This window comes from Python bivittatus, unplaced genomic scaffold, assembly GCF_059951505.1.
Source record: "Python bivittatus isolate LINGU-HERP-01145 unplaced genomic scaffold, Pbiv_v1 ctg000220_np1212, whole genome shotgun sequence".
NCBI classification, from domain to species: Eukaryota; Metazoa; Chordata; class Lepidosauria; order Squamata; family Pythonidae; genus Python; species Python bivittatus.
In genome coordinates, this window is record NW_028277048.1 from 24,095,312 (window position 1) to 24,114,301 (window position 18,990).

An 18,990-nucleotide genomic window follows, 5' to 3' on the forward strand; every position below is an offset into this window, starting at 1 on the left:
AATGCTGCTTTTTCAGGTTCTTTATGCAGCTAGCTTTGGTATAGCATTATATATAATGGCTGTGTGTGTGTGTGTGTGTGTGTGTGTATATATATTGCATGCAGCTGGATAGCATAGTGGTTAGAGTGCTGCCCTTTGATGCGGGAGACTGGGGTTCAAATCCTGGCTGGTACCTACCTTACCATTAGGGACCCCCTAATGCTTCATCTGCCTCCCTCACATATGAGAGTGACACTAAGAGAGTCATGCCAGCTTGGACTTCACCTGGATTAACAAGGTCCACACCAGATGTTGGGGAACCAGGACAATCTGATGGAAGTGGGCTACTGGAACAAACCATACATGGATGAGACAAAAGAACCTGGAATTGATGGGATGCTACTACAACAGTAGACCTAACCAGACGGGATATATGAGATGTATTGTGATAGAATGGAATTATGAAGGCCAGGCTCAGGGAGAAAAACATTTTCTTAGCTCGCCGGAGGAGTGTGGGAGATACAAGAGGATGAGACTTGCACCTCCCTGAGGAATTCACACTGTTGTGGCTGGAGGACTTTGGGAACTGGGGTTTCAGTCTGGGAAGATTCTTGCTAGAGGTTGTAGCTAATAAACATAGCTGAACTGAATTTGCATTGTCTCTTGGAGTTCCTTGGGCTAGGCCTGACACTATGGATGGACAGAAGACCTACATCCACGCTAACTGAGAAACAGCTAGTTACCCAATGCTTCAACATAGTGAAGAGGAAGCTGCTCTCACAACTTGAGACAGACCAACTACACATTACATCCCAGACTCAAGAAGACTGGGAGGATCAACTGGATGTGCAGCCAACACCTGAAGCTGGAACGTCACTGCCACCCCCTTCATTACAGAGCACAGCAGCTGATATGAGGCATAAGATCACGGATAAACTAGCTGCAGTCAACTGTTGAGACTGATTACCAAGGCTCACTGGAGAAGTACCATCAGATAGTATGCTAGAAGATGCCAAAATTGCCCTCACGACAATCCCTACTAACATCATAACTCAAACCAATGAACTGTTATATGCTACAGCCGCTGTAACCCTGGAGATGCTTGGCTACATGATCAAGACATTGTGGTAGTAGAGAAGGAACAAAAGACAGCAGTGACAGCAACATCAGGAAGGAGTATGAGAAGCTGGAGAAGTACCAGGGTTCGAAGGACCAGGGCTTGAAGGAGGAACTAGAGGTTGTGGAAAGTAAAGGCCAAAGTGGTCCCCATGGTGGTAGGAGTACTCGGGGCTGTAACTCCGAACATCAGAGCTCTCTGTCCAGAAGAGTGCAGTGCTAGGAACAGCTAAGATACTGCGCAGAATCCTCCAACTCCCAGGCCTCTGGTAGAGGACCTGAGATTGAGGACCATAGGGGTGAGTGAGGATTTTTACATAATCAATCAGAAATAATGCTTCTGATAGTTAGAGGCAGCTCCATTGATCCAGGTGTTATTCCTGACATTTTACTTTTGAGTAAGCATGTACTGGATTGCACTGCAGTTCTTTCAGGGAAGGCTTCAGCCAGCTGCCATCACATCAGCCCAGTGCACACATTCCATCAGTTAATAGCACTGTTCTTTGTTCATTGTTATTTCAAAAGCCTTGTCAAGTTGTTCTTCTGGAAAGAAGAGGAGGAGACGGGGCTGCTGCTGCTTGGGATGACGTGCTGGGATTAAGGGAACTGGATCCTAGGCAAATGCATGGCCCTACTCCTTACTTGGGGTCTCTTCCAGCAGTTGTTCACCGCCTGTGACCTGATTTATTTATTATTATATTTGTATGCCATCTGACTTCCAACAGTTCTAATCTGGAGTTGGCTGTGAGTTAGTTCACGTAGACCATCAGCTTATAGCAGTCTTCAGTTTGACTGTTCTGTCTGAAGTGTGCCAGAAGGCAAAGCAGCAGTTTCACCTCCGTAGCCCAGGTTCCAAATTCTCATTATGTTCAAATATGCTTTGGCACGGCCAACAGATGCCTCCTGAGAAATCATCTCACCTTGATGCTGTTGCTAGCGAAGCACTATCTTAAGTAGCCCTTTCTAGCGGTACGAATAGTGACAAGCCATGAGCCTCCTTGATCAGTTTATAAATTACACCTCCCTAATTCACTGGAGTATAAGGAAGAGGAGGAGGTACAGCACAATTGGACTTGCAAGATTCTGTTATTATAGCTAATCTCAGTAAAAGCGGTTTAGCCTTCCTGTGAAGTTGATTTCCCGGTTTGGTCTACCTAGTGGGACTGACATCAGTCTTTCAAGTGTGATTGTATTGTACATCCTCCTTCTCCTAATCCAGTGAATTAGGGAGATGTCTACCTGAGCCACTTCTGAATGTTATGTCACTGTTCTGGACCCCAAAAATGTTGAGCCCCTTTTGCCTAGCTGACAGTTCCTGCATATTTCTGTCAAGGTCATCTTGCTTACTCTCTATGCCTTTTTAATATTTTGGGGACAAAGAGGCTCTTAGTTACTGAAGCTCTGCAGTTCTACACTCATGGCTCTGTCCTAAAGCTTTATCATTCAGCTTAAACCTAGATCTCCCCAAATCAAGTAGAAAAGGAAAGATGGAAGAATCCAGTTCAGGAAAGCAATAGAGGCCTATGATTGAGAGGTTGCTGAGCCTCCTCCCAAGCGCCTTTCTCTCCACTGGGCTCCCCCCTCCCAATATCTATTGGTTAACGGGTTGGAATCTCACGAAGCTTCGCCTCATGAGAAGGCCTCAGGAGGAAGGCTATGTGCGGCCAGCAGCTGCCTCATGCAGGGCCAGGCATGCCGCGTCAGCAGTGAGAGGAAGAAGGTCAGCTGGGGGCAGCAGAGCTGGTGGAGCACAGGGCGGCTGGGGCTGGGCTTTGGGCTGGGGCAACTGGCCGCAGCATGAGGCTTGAGGCAGCACCCCTCAGCGGCAGCCGGCTGAGACCGCTCTGAAGGCCCTGAGCCTCTACTTCAGACTCAGTGCTGCCACCACCGCCAAGGAGTGCTGCTGTCCAGGGTGGCCAAAAGGGCAGATTGTACTGGGGGAGAGATAGGTGGGTGGGGGGAGTTCAAGAGGAGGCAGGGTGACTAAGGCTTGGGGCTGGGAGGGACCAAGCCGGGAGTGGCTTGGATCGGGGCGGGTCCTTGCCTAATAACCAGTGGGATTCGGTTAATGATGGCGATGGGGACTGCTGAGATTTCCGTTGCTAAGCAATGTGGTCATGTGACATCATGCTTCATGACCGTATCGCTTAGCAATGAAAATTCTGTTCCCAATTACCATCGTTAACTGAGGACTACCTGTATATGCTTTTCCAGAAGTATAACATGTATTACACTGCTTATTTAAGTCTAAAACCCAATATTATATTTAAAACATTTATCTTACTTTTCCAAACATTCAAGTCAGCTGTGCAACATACAAAGAAAATGCTAAAAGGATTAATAAAATACCAAAGTATCACTGTGTCTGTAATATTACATACACACAGCAGAAAGGTTAAAATTAAAAGCAAGAGTTGGCAGGGCCAGCAGTTCTTTTGATGGAACAAGGTCTGGGTTATTGGGGCTCAACAGCTGATCTTAATTTTCAGCAAGGAATGAAGAAGTCAATAGCAGCCAAATACTTCCCAGTGAATACAAACACAAGAGTTGGTGTCGGGGGACAGCTGGCTAGCAGCTGGAGAAAGATCACTCACGAGCTTAGTATTTTGTATTTTGGAACTCTCCTTAGGACCGACGTGCGCAATACACGGCTTTCTCATTTGGGATTGTTGTTCAGAACATCTGTTCTTTCGAGAATAATCAGAGGGATCTCCTTGCTTGCCCTCTTACCCAGAAGTGAGGAAATAACAAAGGTCCCTAGTGCAAGGTCTTGTGCGTTTATATGATACAAAAGCTTGATGGCCAGAAAACTGTTTCAATGAGCCCAGAATGCGCTTAAAATTAAACAATTTAGTTCAAAACTTTCTTGAATAGCAGTTCTCACTCCAATATCATTGTACACAGATTGTGTACAAGGAATCTAAATCGTTATCTGTACCAAGATTTACGATAGCTGGAAGAACTGGACAGCACAATAGGAAAACATCCGTTCTCAGAGAAATAATCTAAAACAGAAAAAGAAAAGCCACTGTTTGTAGTTTACACATATACAGGTAGTCATTGCTTCACAATGGTAATTGGGACCAGAATTTCCATAGCTAAGCGATGTGGTAAAGTGCGATGTCATGTGACCGCATCACTTAGCAATGGCAATTCTGGCACTCCCCATTGCCAGCATTAAGCGAGGACCTCATTGCAACTTCCTGCCAGTTTCCAACAAGCAAAGTCAATGGGGAAGCTGGCAGGAAATTGCAAGTCCCAGGCGGCTCGCAAGCAGCTACTGCTGGGTGGCCAGCAATCTCAAACTTCATTAATAAGATACAGAGAGTCTTTAGAAATAGGACTGAGTTTTCCATATGGCTTCTGATACTGTGCCAGAATGCTTCTGTAATGAAACTAGAGGAAATAGAAATGGGGGTGGATGGGTGAGAAAGTCTATGGAATCTATGGGATCTCTTCACCTCCTTATGTTCCACATGTTTTCTACTGATGGTTGTTTTACAAATGTCATATGTAGAAGAGAAGTAAAGGGCAGAGTGGTCTTATGCTATTAATGTCTTTGTTAGGCACAGCCCTAATAAAATAATAATTCTTCAGAATCAGTTTGGAAGCTCAGATAGCCCTAATGTTTATAGTTTAAGGGACCCATTCAGAAGTTAACGTGTGCTACAGCTTTAAGACATTTATTTTCAGAAATGTCTTCATTCTCAAAGCAATCTATATTACCTCAAGAATTAAATGCTATCAATTTCCCTGAGAGTTACTCCTACGTGCCTAATCCTGCAGCCTTACTTTATTCCATGTTTTACAGACTAATTCTTTATGTCCAAATTATATTGGCCTCTTGATTTCCACGTATCTATATTGTAACCTTGCTAAGAATTTGTGGTCTTTACAGCCCCATATTATCTGACACCCATACCAGACTAATTCAGATATAACTCTAAGAAATAATGTGGCTTATTTTCATCTTAGTATAATGCCTGAACCAGCTCAAGAAAGAAACCATGGATTACTTTTGTAGCAAGTCATATCTGGAAATTAGAACATGGTCATGGTTAGAACCACTGACTTTATAAGCTTGTTTGAGTCCAGAACTCCAACTTTTGTTTCTGGGAATCAGCAGATAAACCGAGGAAAACAACCCAAAAATTGGCAAATACACCTTATTTGCTTATCTGCCAGAACAACTCTGGTTTATTCCTAACTAATCATGGTCTCAGTTACATGCTAACACAGCCACTAACTCAAGAGCTTTCTCTTCTTACATGAGGTTCTACACAAATTGTGGTCAGCTGGTCACACTTCAGTCTATTTGTTCAGTTAAAGTACTGACCAAAAGTAAAATTTTTATTGCTGCTCTCTACATGTTGTGTGGCTTCTGATGAGGGTTTTATCATGTAATTGCCCAGTGTTATTCAAGAATTCTACCATCTTTGTTTTCTTCTTGTTGCGAGAAAAAAAAAAAGCTACCAGAAAGCAGGGGGACCCATACCTCAATACCTTTTTTATTGGCAGTTCTAGGAAACCTCCATCTGAAGGTACCCTTAGTGAATGTGAAGACCTGCTTATGGAGAAAACTTGTGATAAATCCTCAGAGAGTTATGGGGACCGTAGCAGACTTGATTATTCCATCTCTGATCTCCTTTCATACATCTCTGAACAGAATAGGAAAGCACAGTGCTCCTTAGTTACATGGTAGAAAATCAGATGCCCACATGCTTCTGTCTCACTAGACTTGAGTAAACTTTAGTTAGTTTCCCTATCCCCACTAGTCTGACAGAAGGAAGCTGACAATTTGATCCAATCCCATATATATATCATAAAGTTCAAGGATTTATTGGAGGAGAGTTGATAAAAGCATAGCAGAGGAGAGTACAAGGAACAATAAAAATCAGTTCACAAATATTCCCTAACCTATATGTAATTGTTACTCTCTCCTTTTTTAAAGTGACAGTATCACAACACTGGCAAGAAAAATAAAGGTCCATTTCAGTCAAGAGTTTTTTATATACTGCTCCTATCATCCTCTTCCAGATGGGTGCAGAATATTTTTGAGAACATACAGCTGTTCAGTTCTGCTATGTATTGTTTCTATTCGTCCTTGTTTTGGTTGATTTAAACATGATGATTTTCTCATTCTAAGACTGTTATTCCCTTTATGAACTGTTTTAAATACATTCTAATATGTTCTTGGTGGGAACTCTTTTCCAGATTGCTGGATTTGGCATAGATTTAAAGTTTGTACATCAACATGTCACAATCTCTTTCTCCATTTATTGTGTCAAATGGGATAGAGTGGATCAAAAATTCTCAAAGGAATGTTTCGAGAAATAATGCAGAGTAGTTTAACCCATGACAAATGTTCAGCACTCTTCTAGCTCTCCATGGGAAAGGCAGAGGGCATTATTAACTGGCCAATCCCAGAACTGTATGGGGGATGCCCATTATGTTCTTTTTAAGGGCAAGATTAAAGCGTGACTCAGAAAACAAAACCCCAAACTTGTGAGATATCCACTAAGGAGAACTTCAGTTAGCTTACTGTTGTGAAGATTAACAATGGAATCCTATCCATGCTTACATGTAAGTAAATTCTACTGAGCTCAGTGGTACCTGCTATTAAGCAAATATACGGAATGCATGTGTTACACCAAAACAAAAAGAACAGGAAGGCCAGGTACCTTGACTTTTCCACTCCTTCACATTTCTGGTTCACTGGGCAATCAGAACATCTCTAGAAGTTCTCTTTAACAGAAGAGTAATCCTGAAGGATTCTGAATAATTCAATAATCCTGAATATAATCCATTGCATTATATTCTGAAATTGATCCAATTGAAGCCCTAATATTTGCTTTATTCTCACAGCACAGTTCTAATAATATTGACAACATAATCCTTCCTATAGTAATCTTTTACACAATTATTACAAGCACAGCTTCATGTAGTTCAGTTATATCTTTCTTTGAGTTATCTTATTTTATATATTTATCCTTTTTCATTCCCTTAGCTAATATTAAAATTAAAGTATATACAGTATAAAAAAGGCAGAATGAATTGAAACATAAAAAGTCATAAGAGTTTATGTGAATAAAAACAAACTTTTAATAATGTACAACCAAAAATTGGACAGCCTCATTCTTATATTAAAACAAAAGATTTCTTTCCTATATTACATCTATTTACATTTGCATACTGAGGAGGTAAAGTGTCTAAGTGGCTATTTTACAGTCTTTCTCTAGTAAAACATAAAACCTGAAACAAATATAAAGATCAAGAAGGAATCAATTTTTGGGACAAGAAAGAGGAAAGAGACAACAGTACCAAGAATGATCTATTCTGAAGCCAGTGTGACCCCAACAAGTCATACCACCCACTTACTAGGTTTGAAAATGATTAAGGGCATTGCAAATGTACTTTTCCACTGGGAAATTTCATATAGCAAGATTCTTCCATGTCTGTTCTGATGAAGCTGGTTGGTTGTTCCCCAAATAGAATTCAAAATTGGGATTCTATCCTGCTACTTGTATGAGGTTGGGCTATTTGACCACTGGACTAAAACTTCATGAAAAGCCTGGCAGAGGCTACTGTTTTCTAACATTTTCAGTTTGAAAGTAATTGTAGTAAATTGCTAAACATTAGTCTATTTGGTTTTTTGAATTTATTTTTTAGACAAAAAAAAAAAAGTATATAGGGCCTATATTAGGCCTTCCTTAAAAACTCAATGTACCATGACATCTTCTGGTCTAATTTGCAATGGAACCTGCTACTGCTTTTTTTTTTTTTTTTAAGTAATTATGAAGGAATGGTTAGGAACATTAACACGCTTGTATCAAAGTAAACAGGATATTTGCTCCTCTTAGTTAAAGATGCCAACTGCAGTAGCTAACTTCCACATCTCACTGGATACATGGACAATAAAGAAATGTCCTAAAGGAGCATCCATCCTTACTTTATTAAAATGATGCAATTTGAGGGCCCTTTTTGAACATGCCTGCAGTCTGAAATGCCTGCAGTCTGCAGGCAAAACTAGGGAAAATGATTCTTTAGTCATTTTTAGTTTGTCATGATAATGCAAAGAAAAAAAATCTTGCCCAAGAGTCCAGTTCTGTTGGATGAATTTTTTAATGAATAAAATGGGTCATATCCTCTCTGGTTTGGATGCCAGAGCCTACTGTGGTGAATGGGGTGCCACCTTGTGATATGATCTGGATTATTTTGAGCTTGTGGAACCCAAGGAAGCAGATAGAATCCTCTGTAGTCTGACTACCTGCCACCTGTATGTTGGATTCATTACCCTTCTGGCTCCTTTGGGTGGCTAGACAGAGTGTGACCAGCTGGATCTGGGAGGTTATCAATGCTTCTTTGAGGGATAAGTTGATGCTGCCTGCTTTGAGGGAGGTAGCTGAAGACGTAAACCCTGCATCCAGCTGTGTTTGATAAATTTTGCCCTATCTGCATTCTATCCTTAGGGAAGAGCGTTGAGAAGGTAGTGGGGAATCAGTTAGAGAAGATCCTGGAGGAAGCAGATTATCTGGATCATTTTCAGTCAGGATTCAGGCCTGGTTATGGGATAGAAATGGCACTGGTTGTCCTGATAGATAACCTTTCTTCAGATGCAGATGGGGTGGGGGGAATATACCCCTCTATTTATTAGAACTTGGCGGGTTCAATACCACTAACAATACCATGGTATCCTTCTTACAGGGAGTTGGAGACACCATTTTACAATGGTTCTGCTCCTACCTGAGTGTGTGATCATAGTCAGTGACCCTGGTGGAGATGCACCTGAGTCCATGGAGCTTCAGCGTGGGATCCCTCAGGGTTCCATGTTGTTTAACATCTAACTGGTGGGACAGATGATCTGCTGGCTCAAGCTGAGATATCAGCAGTATACCAATGCTCAGTTATACTTCACAACCCTATGGAAATCTTGAATTAGCATCTGAGAGGTTTGGATGGGGCAAGATAAGCTCACATCAAATTCTGTAAGATGGGGTTGCTAATGGTCAGTAAAGATTGGGACATCCCGACATCAGTGCCAGTTGTTACTCTAGACTGGATTATGTCCCCCCTGAACGATGTGGTTGTTGACTTGGAGTCCTCCTGGACTCACAACTCCTGCTTAAATGGCTGGTGGAAATTGTGGCCAGGAGGGCCTTTGCCCAGATTTGGCTTATGCACCACTTATAATCCTACATGGAACAGGATGCCCTGACTTCAGTAACTCATACTTTGATCACTACTTGATTAGACTACTGCAACATGCACTGCATGCAGCTGCCTTTGAAGACAATCTGGAAGCTGTAGCTGATACAAAATATGGCAGTAAGATTATTGGTAGGACAGCCCCATCTAGCCAGAAATACCTATATCAAAGGTCCTGCATAGGTAGCCAGCAGGCTTCTGGGCCCAATTCAAAGTGCTGGCCTTTAGCCTTGAAGCCCTAAATGGCACATTCAGGCAATACCATAGCAGAATTGAATCTGCTCACTGGTTTAGTCATCAAGAGAGTGTCTGTTGAGAGTTCTCTCCCCTTGTGAGGTTTATAACATCCTCCAACTTATGCTGCAATTCTGTAAACAGGTTAAAGCTATTTTATTTCAATGCACTTTTGGTCCAAGCTGACTGTCTTTTTATTTCTGCTCTCTGTGGTTATTTTTTATTATTGACAAGTATTCTGAATTTAGCTATTTATTGTTATGAGGTTTTTTTTGGTTTGATGTTGTACACCACCCAGTTTTTTTGGGATTGAGGCAGGTTATAAGTATTGTTAAAATCATAAATAAATAGCCTTTCATACAGAACTAGAGCTGATTTACTCTGAGAAAGAAGCAACAAATGTTATATTTGTAGCAAATTACTATAAGGCATAATTGGGGAATTATACTCCGATTTAAACTGACTTTATATGAAACATGATTATCTGCCTCTAAGCTGCAGATTTAGGAGTAAAATGTCAAGAAGTGTGAACAGAAATAGGACACACACTCTGGCAAAATTATTTACCACTTGGGAATACTTGGAAACAAATATGCTTAAGGGAAGTACATACTTTTTAGCCTCAAGCTAATTTCATGACTATCACTTAAAATCTTCAACTTATCCATGATAATCAAATGGCTCTTTTTAAATGGAGGTGGATTTGACAGTGAAATTATACACACGAACATTTCCATTACCTGAGCGCCAAGTGTAAATCTTCGTGATATATCTTTTTCAATTCCAACTCCAGCAATCATAGATGCCATTTCTTATTTATGAAAATATATGATTAAAATAAATTTCAAGGTGCCTTTTATTTTAGATCAGAATACAAGGAGGATTTTAGTAAATGGTATCCCTCTGCTAGAGATTTGTGGTGGTCTCTGGCTCAGAAATGATCAGACCAAAATAACAGAAAAAGGCAAGTTTTACAATCAGAAGCACAAATCCCACATCTGTCTACAAACAAAAGCGCCTGAGATTTTCAAAACACAGCCTTAAAGGAAGCTACAACTTGTTACAGACTCAAAGGAACATGTCAAATTGACTCCAATACACAATGCAAAACTCTGCAATGTATATACCGATACACTCAAAGACACGAGAAAGGTTAGGGGAGAGGGAAGAAAGACAAACACATGCCCATACTGACAAACAACAAATACAGAATGTTTTATATTCTTATAAAATCCCCTGTCTAAGAAGGGGTAACTCCTCCTCTTAGAAGTCAAGGGCTCATGGTTTGTATAGAAACAGTTCCAGTGTAAAATTGAGCTGTGTGCATTTCTCAGTTTTTTTTTCTCTTTTTTTGCAGTGATTTCTTTATAAACAGAATGAGAGGTAATTATCTATTTTACTCTTATAAAGAATAGTAAAAAAAGTTAAAATCCAGCCCCTCCATTAAAATAAGAATTAAAAAAATTAATCAAACCACTCCAGTTAAAAGTTATGGCTTCAGGAGTTATCTATCAAACACCCAACCTACACATAATGGAGTTTCTAATGCATTATTTGCATCACAATACAATCTCAGGCTGTTCCCCCCACAAAAAAATGTGACAGCCAAATCAGTCCTACTATGCCCTGATCATTTAATTCAAACAAAATGCATGCAGTTAATCCATTCCCAATCCTTCCCTATCCCACCCCACCCCCTGCCCAAGTGACACAAAGTAGCTTCCAGAATAAGGGAGATCATATTATATCTATATATCTATCTATATACACATACACTTACGTACACACACGCACACACACACACGCGCGCACACACGCACACAAGCTTTGTTTTGCAGTCATTGTTCCTTGAAGGAAAAATGTTGCCAGGAAGTCTCTGAGTGCATATTTCTCCATAGCCATTTCATTCTGTAGAGAAATGTAAAACACCGGAGTTGTTCTGCCAAAGGCACCTTGAGAAATGGAAGGGCAATGATCCTATATGGTCAATTTTGTTTGCCTTTCTTTAACTAGGAAAGCACCAATTTCAGCGGACACTTAATTCTTCCGCAATTCTTTCTGCTTGCTAGGTAATCATTGCTACCCATTATGGGAGAATCTTAAACTAAAAACAAACACACATAATCAAAATATTTCCCTGCTTTGAAAAAAAAGAGGGGAAGAATGGCAGTGAAACAATTTGTACAGTGCCCAAAGTAGGTCTACTATTTGGCAGGGCAGAACCCTACTCCTTCCTAGTGAGAAGATAGCTAATTATCAGCTAGTGACAAATAGGGAATTAGCACCTGCACTTCACAAAAGGACACTCTACATTTTCACATGCACAGGAGCACAAGCAGACACAATACATACCTACGGGGCAAAGGGACACGTACCTTTGCACATGCACACGCTGTAGTTCTGGCTTAGGATCTGTTGAGCTAGAAAAGGGCCACTGTATGGCCGGACAGAGGTGCACACAAGGTGCCTGTGTGTACATGTCAGTCCTCAAAACCTTCCCCCTGACACACTTTTTAATCCATAAGAAAGTATCTTCTTCTCCCAAGCCATAAGGCTTTCCCTAATCAGCACATCACTCAAATTTACAGGGATTTCCATAAGAGAAACAAGGTTATACTGTGGCTGACATTCCCCTATACAAGCCCCTCAGAATGCTCTCAGGAGGGGATGAGAAAAAGATGTCTTTCACTCTTGAATGAGGAAATGAGTGAAGTCTCGAATGTCCATCCTCCTCACCTGGCCACCTGCAGGCCAAGCTGTCCAGTTGATAGCAGCAGGCTGAATAGAAAGACGAGGTAGGCCTTCTTCACCACATCAATTCTAGCATGGCAGCTTTTTGTGCACTTTCCTCAAGATGGTGCTTGCAGTCTAAATTTTCACATCTTCCTGGATACTGAGTTGAGAAAGAGTTTTCTTGATGCGTAAGGCTGTTAGCCGTGCTGCTCCATTGGCATACCAGCACTCACGCATCATTTTCCCCATAACTCGCAAAGCCTGTGAACATGGGGAGAGTGATATCAGGAGAAATCTCTTTTCAGTACATCAAATCCATAAAAAAAAAAATTATGAAGAATGAGCTGCTTATGCTTACAATGCTACTTCCGCCTTGTTTCCTTTTATTAGTATGCATTTGAAACTGCAGTAGCATCTTATTTTCCTATTAGGATTTTTAAAAAACTGGCTAAAATAAAATTCAGTGTTTGCCAATTGCTTCTTAAAAGAAGCAAAGATTCATCCTTTCACAATCATGAAAAATACAATTTTTGTCACTGGTTGTATTTCCATATAACTCAAAACTGTTTTTAAAATTACAGTTTATTAAGCATTCCATACTATGCTATAATATGGGTCTTTTGTTGTTTTGCTTTAGTATTATATGAAAACCAAGCCAGAGCCAATCCAACTTCTTTTTGACACGTTAAAGCTGAAATTTGCACTTGAGTTCTTTCTTTTGTATGCAGACAGTTTATTTATGTCTTTCTACAAACAAGTAAAGAAAACTTGAAAAAAATGGTTGTGTTTAAACACCATGTCAAGCTATAATGGGATCTGTTTGGTTTGGCTTGATATGTGATGTGTGAATCCAGTGTGTCTTATTCATAGTACCACACTTATGTAAACCTTGGCTTAGTGCAGTGTATAAACCCAGTCCATTTTTTAAACTGACTGGCTAGAACTCAAATCAAAGCCAGAATTGTAATATATTTGGTAGAAAGTACTTTTGTATGTGTGGATTAACCTACAGATTGCTCTAGGGAATCTGCACAGGCTTTGTTCAATAAACGGGAAAAAATCACTTCAGTGCAAAATATAGTAAAAAGAGAGTTGTTTACTTAAAGGATGAGTTGATAACTGGGGTTCTTTATTCAATTGCTACCAACATTTAATGCCAACAAGCTGCTGAAGCCTTCCTTTATCCCCTAGCTAATATGACAAATCCTATATTGAGAATGATGCTTTATGGCATGCTTTTTAGTCTTCAGGATCAATTGTACCTCATAACTCTGCCACCAGTTGGGAATGTTAGGTCGTAGTTTCTGTTCACATACAACTTTTCTCATTTCTTCAATGGACGGGTCAGACGGCACAAGGTCATAGTATGGGAGCTGATATTCTTCATGAATACCTAAAAGGGGAAGCAAAAAGAGAAACAGGCTATTATTTATTATGAAAGTATCGTTTTCACAGACACGGTAGCATTAATGATATAGGACAAACAGGATGAACTGCCTACAAAAACAGCAGGTAGTATCATAAAACACGGATCTTAGCAGTAAAGCTGATAGCCGATGATGTGTGCAAATTGGTTTTCAATAATAATAAATTATGATCATTATATAATAATAAAAAATATTAGACATGCACAGGGAAAAGCATCTGAAAGCCTGTGGCCTGCTTCTTTTAACTTTACAATATTTAAGATTACCAAAATAAGAAACAATATAGAAAATAAGAAAAAATATGTGTGTGTGTGTGTATATATATATATATGTATATATATATATATATACACACACACACACATATACACACACATACACACAGAGCAAATAGTACATGAAAAATACCTGTAACAATCTTAGGAAAGACAAGAAAATTATTACCCACTATTGTGGTCTTACATTCTAACAACACATTAAAAACCATTTTTTTCAAGGAGATTATATATCCTGTGACACAAATAATGGGCAAGGTAAAACTGGCAGTAATATATTACTGTAGTCTCTCAGTTCAGGTAGTTGAGGGTTTTTCCAATATATAACATATACTATCCATTCCATCATAAGTATATGAAGGTATTTTTCTTTAGATTTCCCCCAATAAGATTATTATTATTCTTCTGCTTCCCTCAGAGACATCATTAATAGCTTTCAAAATTGTTTTCCAATATTACATATCATAATAACTACAAACTTAAGTGAACAAAATCTCTTTCCCTCATTTTCAACACAAATTCAAAACTTTACCCATTGTAATTCATTTATTGGGTCCAGTAATTTTCCTGAATGAAGAAGCCACACACTTAACAACTTTTACATAATTTCTCTGTCTTGCACAAAAATCTTTAGTGAGAGGTTAATTGCCCATCTCATATATACAATTTAGAATTACTTTGGTAACTGGGGTAGCACACAAGTTAATAAACAAACACAAGATTTTTAAAAAAATGCTCTTGAAGTTACTATTTCTTATCCACTGATAGTTTTTAAAAGTACCTAATTTGTACAATATACAAAAAAGTTTTGAAAAACAAGAGCTATAGCAAAATTAAATCTCACAACTTCTTCTGCAGTTCCTTTGTTATTCCAAAATTCTAATTACAATACTTTCTTTTTACAGAATACTAACAACACTGGTATCTGAGTCGGATTTTTAACATTTCAATTATTTCTTTAATCCTTTCTCTTTAAGTCAAAGTTCTTAGTTTTATACCTGAGAACATTTAGATTTCACTTTAACATTTGGGTTAAATAGTTAAGTGTTATTATTCTGTGGCAGAATAATTATTTTCTCTTCTGGCACTTTAAAAACCGTGAACAACAGAATAGACCACTTTTTGCTTCATTATATTTAAGTTATCCATCATTGCCTAATTCAGTTTAATTTAATTTATTTGATTTAGGAGCTGCCCGACTCCAGAATTTTCCTTCATTTCATCCAATTCATTTTTTAAACTATATACGGCTTGTCTTCTTCTTTGACATGGATCATCTTTATATTTAACTTTTAATGTGTTTTTTTCCCCATCTTTTTTTTCCTATGTGCAATTTGATGTGGGTTTTTTGGATTTTCTTATGCAAATGAATATAATTCCAATTAGCATATTCATCTCAGTTTTTACAGTCTGTGTAGGTATTTCGACTATATTACTTGATGTGATAAATTTAAATTTAATCCATTTTAATGAGGTCCAAACAATACATGCAAAGAAACTAAAAAAAAAAAAAACTTTGCTGTATGAAGAAAAACTAATTTTATTGAGAAGCTGAAACAGTAATTCACAGATACAATGTACTTTTAGCAGATTTTCCTGAAGTGAAAATTTTGAACCTGGAAAATTTCTGTTTCTTACTCATCTCTTGTCCTCCTCTTTTCCATTTATGTGGGCAGGTTTTAAATAACACTTTTAGTAAGCATAGGCTGCAGCTATGACCTATGTCCTATTTTCTGTTCCCTACTTACTTCCACCTAATAAATAATCCATTTTTTTAGTTCATGACAAAGAAAAAAGAAAATAAATGATAATCTCCACAACTGATCAATAAAAATATAGTATAGTTTTTACCTCACTCTGGAGTACAGTCTGCAGTCACGTTTTTATTAATACTTCATGACATAACACTTCTGTTAATTAGTATATCCAAGAGAGCAGGAAAAATACATTTAATGTTAATCCTGAACTGTAGCTTTGCCATCAGAACCAATGGCAATAATTCAAACCCATTAAAGGAAAGGCTGACTACAGGGCTGAATCAATGGAAAGAGATTCTGAATCAGCAGCTTTACTTCCTTCGACATCAAAACAGACTGAGTTTTCCCACTCTTCCCATTATACCATTAAGTTTCTACTAGTCCCAAGTTTTAACATTTCTAGGCACTTGGATGACAGTGTTGGATACAACATCTGAAGCCAACAGGAAACTTTTAACTTTTATTAGAGAAGAAAAAGAAATCTATTACCTCCTGAGTTGCATCTACGAGCAATTTCCCAGTAAACCAGGCCAAGGGCATAGATATCCGCACACTTAAATGAATCAAAATGCTTCATGTTTATTGTTTCATCAAGAACCTCAGGGGCCATGTAACTGTAGCAAAAGAACAATCAGATTAATGGCATCTATTTGAGACATATGCCACATGTACATAAAATCCTGCATCTATTGTCTACTCTTGTGAGTAGGAGCAAAAGCTCATTCAACAAAACCTTTATACAATATTTTTGAATGTTGTATATTATTTGCCTTTCTATTAACAGCATTTAAAAATGTTTACCAACAAAATCAAGCAAAAACTAAGATAATTTTGTCTTGGTAGGTAGCAGCATAGTAAACCTTTCATTGGCAGGAATATTGAAGCAGGAACAGGAACACAAGCAATCATTGCACAAAACTCCCTTTTATTTGCCAGGTAATTTAGCTGGCTCTGTAATACTATTGTGAGTATTTAGATTTACAAATAAAATGCACAAAATTTTACACTAAGGTTATTAAGAGTTAGCCCAAATAATTCATTTGGAAATCATTTTGGGAGAAGAACGAACATATTAAGGCACAATGCAAATTCTAAGTATATAGTTCATATAGATAAAAGGCAGTTATCTAATTAATATATTATGTGCTCAGCTACTATCAATGACAGATTACTGCCCTTCAACAATTTACTATTTAATGAACTACTCATTTTTATAAAAATGTTAATTGCACTTTTAACGGACAATGTCAGTGATTTTGCTAAAAATATATTTTCCTGTAATTACTTTACTTTGAAATTCTTCAAATTTCAGAAGTAATTTAATGCTGTAATTGATTCACAAATACCCAGTCCTAATGATGCATGTGAAAAAAGCTAATTAGTGTTAACAGCTAATGGGTAAGAGAATACAATTCTAAAAATGATGCAACCAAAAGGCTACAGAGAAATGAAGCATTTGAAACAACTACCAGTTGTATCTACATCCACCCAACCCAATCAGCTAAATACATAATTATTTACCGTTTTGTTCCAACTCTCTGGTTAGGGGCAATGTCAATTGTATCAGTAACAGAGTCATGACGGACAGCTAGACCCAGGTCTGCAATGGCACAAGTTCCATTCTTCTTCACTAATATATTTTTGGATTTCAAGTCCCGGTGTGCAATCCCAGGTTTTCCTAACAAAGTATGAGAGAGAATTCTGTTTATACACTTTGGCCAAGAATAAAGCAAAAAAGACAGTGCAATCTAAAAACCTTGGCTAAGCTGTGACAATATCAACATAAGATGATACCCAATTGTACATCTCCGTTCCTAGCGATTTAAGAGATGCTGTGGATGTCTTATCCCAGTGTCTGGAGGCTCTGAAGGTCTGGATGGGGAACAACAGGCTTCAACTGAACCCTGGCGAGACTGAGTGGCTTGGGGTATTGAGGCCCTCCAGTTCCGGGATTATACCATCGCTACTACTGGATGGGGTTGCACTGCCCCGAACAGACCCTGTGTGCAACCTGGGGGTCCTCCTGGACTCACAACTCCTGCTCGATGAGCAGGTGGCAGTCGTGGCTAGGAGGGCCTCTGCACAATTTTGTATTGTGCACCAGTTGTGCCCATTCCTGGACTGACGGGCCTTACTCCTGGTCACTCATGCCCTAGTCACCTCCCAATTGGACTACTGCAATGGGATCTACATGGGGCTGCCCTTAAAGAGTATCTGGAAACTTCAGCTGGTGCAGACTGTGGCAGCATGGGCAGTTATGTGTGTTTCTGACAGAACACACATTAGACCTCTGCTTCGCGAGCTGCATTGGTTACCTGTTTGTTTCCAGGTCCAATTCAAGGTGTTGGTGTTGACCTTAAAACCCTTCGTGGCATGGGACTGGGTTATTTGAGGAATCGCCTCTCCCCAATTTCATCTGCCCATCACACTAGAACTAGCAGAGCGTGTATATTACAGGTTCTGTTGTCTGGGGAGCTACGTTTGGCGGGCCCTAGGCAGCAGGCCTTTTCTGCTGTAGCACCTGCATTGTGGAACTTTCTGCCCCCCCGCCGAGTTTTCAAAGGTCCCTCAAGACCTGGTTATGTCAGCATGCCTGGGGACCCTAGGGGACAGGTGAATTAGTGAGGTGGCTCTATTATTAACATCCCTTCGCCTATTATTTTTGTTTTCTGTTTTAGTTTTGTTTTTATAGCTTTTAATGTTTTTAATAATTACTACATAATGGTTTTACATAATAAATGTATTTATTTATTGTTTTATTGGATTATTGTACTCTACCCAGAGTCACTTTTTGTGAGATGGACAGCCATATAAATTTGATAAATAAATAAATAAGATCTAAAGATTGTAAATTATCCTGAAGGAAAAAAATAAGATTTTATCCAACTCACTGGACTTATTTTAACAATAGCGTAAGTTGAATAGGTCCTCTACTGCCAGCTGTTCCTAGATTAAGACAGTAGGACAGTTCATATATGCCTTTTCTATCTTGTTAGATCACTATTTAAAAGATAGGATGAAGAACTGGGATCGTCTATTCTCATTTACATCCTCCCTCAGCATATCAATCCTGATTATCTTAAAGCACAATTCCTCATTATTTAAATTAAGAGAAACTATGCTTAACATCAGTTTATTAACTGGGATCTTTAGCCCCATGTATTCCAAACATCTCTTCCTGTTAAGTAAACGACGTCAGATTTCTAAATCTTCTCAATGTCAGCCTATAAGCCAATTTGATCCTGCAGGGTTGGCATGCTCCAG

At 39.0% G+C, this 18,990-nt stretch overlaps 1 protein-coding gene across 1 annotated transcript in view; it reads right to left on the minus strand.

Moving 5' to 3' along the window:
• Positions 1-7,165: 7,165 nt before the first annotated feature.
• The window catches only part of ACVR1B (activin A receptor type 1B), a 44,431-nt gene continuing 32,606 nt past the window's right edge, over positions 7,166-18,990 (minus strand). The window contains exons 6-9 of the mRNA XM_007434090.4: positions 17,248-17,404; positions 16,216-16,340; positions 13,530-13,660; positions 7,166-12,528 (exon numbers count right to left, since the gene is read on the minus strand). Of these exons, the coding sequence (XP_007434152.1) occupies positions 12,403-12,528; positions 13,530-13,660; positions 16,216-16,340; positions 17,248-17,404 (539 nt within the window). The 3' untranslated portion in view covers positions 7,166-12,402. The remainder of the gene's footprint in view (positions 12,529-13,529; positions 13,661-16,215; positions 16,341-17,247; positions 17,405-18,990) is intronic.